This window comes from Malurus melanocephalus, unplaced genomic scaffold (assembly GCF_030028575.1).
Source record: "Malurus melanocephalus ecotype Western Australia unplaced genomic scaffold, MMel_1.1 scaffold_518, whole genome shotgun sequence".
Taxonomy (NCBI): domain Eukaryota; kingdom Metazoa; phylum Chordata; class Aves; order Passeriformes; family Maluridae; genus Malurus; species Malurus melanocephalus.
In genome coordinates, this window is record NW_026623750.1 from 269,407 (window position 1) to 276,413 (window position 7,007).

At 53.2% G+C, this 7,007-nt stretch overlaps 1 protein-coding gene across 1 annotated transcript in view; it reads left to right on the forward strand.

The window, feature by feature from the left end:
* LOC130582749 (folate receptor gamma-like) overlaps positions 1 to 4,533 on the forward strand; it is a 6,869-nt gene extending 2,336 nt beyond the window's left edge. The window contains exons 2-6 of the mRNA XM_057381643.1: positions 2,262 to 2,395; positions 2,544 to 2,571; positions 2,867 to 3,087; positions 3,507 to 3,642; positions 3,881 to 4,533. Coding sequence (XP_057237626.1) covers positions 2,262 to 2,395; positions 2,544 to 2,571; positions 2,867 to 3,087; positions 3,507 to 3,642; positions 3,881 to 4,254 — 893 coding nt within the window. The 3' untranslated portion in view covers positions 4,255 to 4,533. The remainder of the gene's footprint in view (positions 1 to 2,261; positions 2,396 to 2,543; positions 2,572 to 2,866; positions 3,088 to 3,506; positions 3,643 to 3,880) is intronic.
* Positions 4,534 to 7,007: the final 2,474 nt, after the last annotated feature.

Below are 7,007 nucleotides of genomic sequence, written 5' to 3' on the forward strand. Positions count from 1 at the left end.
CAGGAGGAATTTGCCCATGGAAAGGGTGCTCAGGCCTTGGCAGGGGCTGCCCAGGGAGCTTTGGAGTCCCCRTCCCTGGAGGTGTCCCAGGAAGGGCTGGAGGTGGCACTGAGTGCTCTGGGCTGGGGACAAGGTGGGGAGGTCTCCTCCAGCCTCAGGGAYTCTGTGATCACCAAAGCAGGGTGTGCCGGAGCCTGAAGTGCTCACATACGAAATTTAGAAAGATTTGCTCCTTATGCAAGTGGTYCATCACTGAAACATCAGTGAGTGAGTGAAGAGAAGAGCAGATCAGTCCCAAAACCTGCTCTGGGAGCAAGACTCTGCCCCCCATGCTGAGGCCAAGGGCTTTCCACGGGCTTTGGGAAGCTTTTAGCACCAATGGATGTGCTCAGGTGTTAAAAGGAGCTGCATTGCTTTCCCTCAGCAGCTGCATTCCTGGTTTGTGGTGGGAGTTGTTGTAACTCTCCCTTCTGAGGCAGCAGCCTGCGTGGCATTTGCTGCCTTTTGTATTTATTCCATAATTTATTCCATACCCAGAGCCCTGTCTCTCCTGGGTTATTCTGCCTCATGCAATGGTACAAATCCACACTGCCTGGTGCAGGGCGAGCAGGGGAAATACAGCTTATTATCAAGGGCCAAGGCTGATAAGACACCTGCTTTTGGAAAGAAACACGGGATTGTTTCCCAGGGAAGAGRTGCTGCTTGTGAGAGAGGCTGGAGAGCTGGCTGCCACCAAAACATTGGCCCTGTGGTGCCGAACAGTGGCACGGGTCAAAGCTCGCTAACACAGGGGGAAGTTCCTCCCCAATGCCAGCACCTGTGCTAGAGCTTTCCCATTAAAGCTGCCCTTTAATGCTGAGCTGTGTTTGTAAGGAGGTGTAGAAGGTTTCAGGACTTTCAGGGCTGGTAAGGCTGACAGGTGACTTGGGGGCATAAATGTACTTATAAAGCAAGTTAGTTACTTCCTAGTTCTCAGATTTCTGTGTCTGCCTCCTCCTCAGGTTTTAGCTGCTTTTTCTGGCATGTTTTGGGATATTTTAATGCTGTAAATGCTTTGCAAAATTATTCGTAAAAGGTGTCTGGTTTGTGCTGCGTCAACAACGAGCGAGAAGGAATTTTCTTGATTAAGTCTTGTTGCTGGTTGGTTGGTTTGGGTTTTTTGGGGGGAGAGGCTTTAGAAAATGACAATAAAATTTGTGCCAGCCTCTAGGCAGGCAGAGGACAGCAAGCCACAGAAGCGTGAAATGTTTTTTATTGCTCAAAGCAGACCAGGCTGGAGGGGGCTTGGAGCAATTTGGTCTGGTGGAAGGTGTCCCTGCCCAGTTCAGGGGGTGGAATGAGATGGGAGAGATTGAGATTCCTTCCAACCTAAACCCTTCTGTGACTCCATGATGATTCAGGTCTCTGCTGGACACCTCAGCTGAGGCTTTCAAAGTCTCAGATGTAGATAAAGAAAATGTTTTCCTGTCTTAACATACTCCCGAAGACAACACRGGTCTCCTGCAGCTCATGGTCCACRCAAGGTGTTGGTGTTTTRGTGCACTCCCTGCCCCCCTGAACACTCACCAGAGAGCTCCCTGGACCACYCAGGTCTTGGTGCAGAAGGTTTGGGAGCTGGAAGCTTCTTTCTGAACAGTGGGGTGGCACAAGGACCCCAAATCGGTTCCAAACTGGGTGAGTGTCACACAGTATCCCCCGTTCCCTCAGGGATGATGAGCTGTTGGCCAGTCTGAGCTCTGCCAGGGCTGTTTGTCCCCARCGTGGTGTTGTCCTCTTGATAACGTGGCAGTGACCTTGCAGCCTGGCTCGGGGGGGCTGCACTTGTGTCCTTGGTGCTGTGAGCTGCTGCCAGGTCCTCAGAGTACCCAGCCTGCGCAGCACCTCCCTCGCTGCTGCCTGTGGCAAACCCTGCCCGTCCAGCTCTGTCCCCTCCCCATCCGGCTCTGTCCCCTCTCCTGCTCTGTCCCCTCTCCTGCTCTGTCCCCTCTCCTGTGCTGTCCCTTTTCTGCACAGCTCTATCCCCTCTCGGCACAGCTCTGTCCCCTCTCCTGCGCTTTCCCCTCTCGGCACAGCTCTGTCCCCCATCTTTTGCCATCCCGCATCCTTTGCTGTCCCCTCTCTGTGCACTCTGTCCCCCATCCTGTCCTGTCCCCTTTGCACACTCTGTCCCCCATCCTGTGCCATCCCCTCTCCTGTGCCATCCCCCATCCCGTGCCATCCCCTCAGCCCAGCTCCTCTCCCCAGACTGGCTGTGGCCATAGCAGTGGCACTGGTGCTGCTGATGCTGCTGGCTGCCGATGCCGTGGTGCCAGCCAAGGACTCCCTGATGAACATCTGCATCGATGCCAAGCACCACAAAAGCGARCCTGGCCCCGAGGGCAAGCTGCATGAGCAGGTACGAGGTGCCCGTGGGCAGGGTGGCACTGTCTGGGCCCTGTACTTGCCTCCCACGTATTATGGACTGGTTTGGGTTTGGCTGCCCCTTCCTGAGGAAGCCAGCCTGTGCTGGATGTGAGAGCTGTTTGTGTGCTGCCTTCTCTCAGCGAGTGGCCAGCGCTGTGGTGCAGCGCTGTGAGGATTTGCCAGCTCCGTGTCCCCCTCCTGAAGCTCAGGACCCCCGGAGCACAGCAAGGGAGAGGATGGTGAAGAAAGGCTCTCACCTTCTCCCTCTGGGTGCTGCAGATTCTCCTTGCTGTGCCCCAGCCCTTGGTGGAGGAAAAGGGGGTTGTTTCTGTTCCTCAGGCTGGCACTAATTGCTGAGGAGGAGATGATCTCCTGCTTGTCCTCCAGCTGTGCCTTGCTGCAGTGCCCAGCTGTGAGCCCAGAGTGACCAAGAGCTGGCTCTGAGGCTCCTGCACTGGCCCAGCCCRGCCCAGCCTGGCCCTTGCTCTGTCACAGTGCTCCCCCTGGAAGGACAAGGCCTGCTGCACAGCCAACACCAGCCTGGAAGCCCACAAGGACCAATCCAACCTCTACAACTTCAACTGGAACCACTGCGGGGTGATGCCACCCAAGTGCAAGCGCCACTTCATCCAGGACATGTGCTTGTACGAGTGCTCACCCAACCTGGGGCCCTGGATTGACCAGGTAGGTCAGATCAAGGAATTGTGGAACTGTTTGGATTGGAAGGGACATTAAAACTCATCCCATTCCACCCCTGCCATGGCAGGGACACCTCCCACTGTCCCAGGCTGCTYCCAGCCCCWRTGTCCAGCCTGGCCTTGGGCACTCAAAGGGATCCAGGGGCAGCCACAGCTTCTCTGGGCACCCTGTGCCAGGGSCTGCCCACCCTCYCAGGGAACAATTTCTCTTCAATATCTGGGTTGTCTCAACTTTTTCCACAGGGTAGAAAGATTTCAAGGACTTTTCTGGCCTCTGACTGATGGAAGAATTCCTTGTGTCTGGCCCGGAATCAGCTGTGGAGCCCATGGGTGGGGTTGGGTGGGTTCTGGGGTAGATCTTGTCCTTGACTTTCATGGGCCCTGCCCTGGTGCTGCTTCCTGCAGGTTGACAGCAGCTGGCGTCGGGAGAGGATTCTCCACGTGCCCCTCTGCAAGGAGGACTGCGAGGAGTGGTGGAAGGACTGCAAGGACTCCCTCACGTGCAAAGAGAACTGGCACAAGGGCTGGAACTGGGCGACAGGTCAGTGGGCTCTGGGGAGCCTTTCCTCACCCTGGGCAGGTCACTGGCAGTGTCACCGCTGCCAGGACCCCAAATCTCTCTCATTTCTCGGGGCTGCTGAGCAGTTGGCCAAGCCCCCAGCCCCACACAGCTTTGGATGGGCCGTGGGCAGGACACCCGCTCCTGCCAGGTGGGAGGACAGCGGGCAGGGCTGTCCCAGGGCTCACTCTGAGGTTTGTTTGTGGTGCTCTGTCCCCAGGAACCAACCGCTGTCCCTGGGGCTCCATGTGCAGACCCTTCAGCGAGGTTTTCCCCCGACCTAAGGACCTGTGCGAGAAGATCTGGTCCAACTCCTACAAATACAGCCCYGAGCAGCGGGGCAGCGGGCGCTGCATCCAGATGTGGTTTGACCCTGCCCACGGGAACCCCAACGTGGCTGTGGCAAAATATTATGCTTGGAAAAAGAGATCCTCCCCTACCCAGGGGGACAACGTGGCTCCTGAGAGTGACCAAGCTGTGTGTGCTCTGTTCTGCTCTGTCCTGCTCCTGCTGCCCCTGGCCCTCACACTGCTCTCTGAGGTGGCTGGGGGCTGTGGGGTCCCAAGGATGGGTGTCCCTGCAGTGGCCCTGTGATGGGGCATGGCCTGGACTGCTCCAGCTGACCCACGGGAGGAGCTGGCCCCACTCCAGTGTCTGTCTTGGTGCTCAGCACAAGTTGTGCTCTGGGACCTCTTGTGGCTGCTGCCCAGGACAGGGATTGTCTTGCCGTTAWGGGGAGGGTGATACAATCTCTGCTCTGATGTGGGAGCTCCTGCACATCTGTTCCCACCCCGTGGCTGTGTGCTGGCTTGGCTGAGCTCTGGTGTCTGGTCCTTTGGGCTGATGTGACTCCCTGAAGGGTGGGTTTGATAATAAAGCCTTGCTCTCCATCAGCCTTGCTGCACTGATGTGAAATAGCTTCGAGAAGGGGGAAGGGTCCTGGGGAAGGAGGGAGGGAGGGAGGGAGCGAGGGAGGGAGCGAGGGAGGGAGGTGGCTGGGTGTGGGATGTGTAAATGTAGGAATTGGCCTGGGGGGTAGGAAAGGTCATAAAACCATAAATGGTTTAGATTGGAAGAGATGTCAGAGCTCATCTCACTCCTCTCTCCTGCCATGGCAGGGACACCTCTCACTGTCCCAGGCTGCTCCCAGCCCCAGTGTCCAGCCTGGCCTTGGACACTGCCAGGGATGTGACAAGGAGACAGCTCTACCTCAGTGTTCCCAAGCCCACCTTGCTGAGGTTCAGAGCTTTCAGCTACAAAATCCAGACAAACAAAAGCAAATAAAACACCCCAGGCTGTAAGGTCCTTCCAACCCAAACATTCCATGATTCTCACGTCTCACAGGGATGATGCCCAGGCGKTCACATTTCAGGAACCCATGAGGTTCATTATAGATGAAATCAAAACAGCAAGGTTTTTTTCCCAAACCTCACCAGTGCAATGACTAGGCAAGAAGGGCACTTGGGGGCATCAGGCATAAATTGCCAACTTTGTGGTGATCCCTGGCATGAGAGAAAAACCGGAGTGATGGTTTTCAGAAGGAAATGGCACAAGCATGGAAAGCAGAAGAGAAGGATGGAAAGGCAAGAACTGATTTGCATTCAGTGAGGGGCAGATTGATGTAGAGGCTGCTTTGTTATTCAAATGCTGGGGAAGCACATGGAGTGATGGATGGTGTGACATGGCAGTTACTTGKTTTTTTGTCATAAATTATTTTTCCTGAAGTAGGCTCACAGCAGCAGCAAAGTAAGATATCAGGGGGAATAGGGAAAAAAAACAAACTTAAAATAATAGATGGTTTTAAATTAGMAGAGCAGGGTAAGGGCAGGGTGAAAATTCCCCTGGGAGCACTTACTGAGGGGCAGGAGCGGCCCAAGGGCTGCTGGCAGAGATCTTGGAGGAGGAGCAGAAGATAAATGGGAATGAAAAGGAGCACCGAGTGAGGCAACCCCAGAGCCTGCCATAGGAGATGTGGAAAAGGAAAGAACCACTTGRATTAACATTCAATTCCTGAAAAACAGTGAAACAGAGAAGCCCGATCCCTATGGAGCACACGTGGCAGCAGCCACTGTGAATTTCTCAGGAACAAATTGTGACAAAGTGCTGTAATTTGTCCTCCAGCCGGGGCAGCACGTCCGGCTGCCAGGGCACAACGGGGAATTAAATCGGCCCCGACTGTAATCACGCCTGGSACTCATCTCACACAACATCTTYGGAAACGAGAAAGCAGAGAATGATCTAAATKAAACTACCACAAAGTGAGGGCAAARCTGAAAAATGAASTTATCAATTAYTYGTCTTGAAAGATGAAGGAAGTGGTCTGGTYTGTGCAGTTATTCGCTGCTTCCATTAATGAACCTTTCAGGAAACAGCAGTTTTGTTGGGTGTGAATGTTGCTGTCATATAATTTTGGGGACATAGATCTGATCTTCTCTGAAAGATCTGGCCTTTAATCCATGTATCCCATGTGAATGCACCTTCATATTCTGCCTGACTAGTTCCAGTTTTTGGTGCAACTCCAGCCTCCCTCTGGCGCTTCAACAGCACCAAACCCACGTGGAGGCACCTTCTGTGAGAGAACACAACAGAATAACCAGCAACAAAMTAATTGAAATTCCAGAGGATATGAAATTCCAGGGCACCTTTTAGGCATGAGGATTTTATGGAAGTGCCATCCAGGAAGGTTAGACCATATTTACAGAGCACTGTTCTGGGTTGGTTTGGGTGAGCTGTTGTCCTTCAGGGGGGCAGATGGATCACACAATCTCTCAAGGTTCCTTGTATTCCTACTTTTCATATTTCCATCCAAAATTTCATGTTAGATGTTTATTTTCCACCACTGCCCTGCTCATCTAATTTGCTCTTTGTGCAGTTTGAGATTTCTTTTGAACATTCAGGACAGCTTCTCCTGGAATGGGTTCATCTTCACTAATGGTGATAGGGGRTCTTGAACCAGAATCCCAGCAGRGTTTGGGTTGGAAGTGACCTTAAAAATMATCTTGCTCCACCCACCTGCCATGAGCAGGGACTCCTTCCACCAAAACGTTCTACCACCTCCTGGGTGTTATTCCAGTGACAATAAATATTTGGTCTTGGTGAAGACCCACCAACCCTTCCTGTATTTTCATCAGCAAATCATATGGGTTTGTTGGATTTCTCAGCTTTGGAAAAATAAACACATCCCTAAAGATGGAGGGCAGGGATGTTTGTTTTTTTTTGAACATCCTGGATTAAAGCCAGACTTTGCACCCTGAGTCTCATCCAGGCTTAGTCTGGGGACCTGATATTGAGCAAAGATGTTCATGCAGTAATACTGGGTGTTATTAGAGAGTCATCCTGTGAGGAGC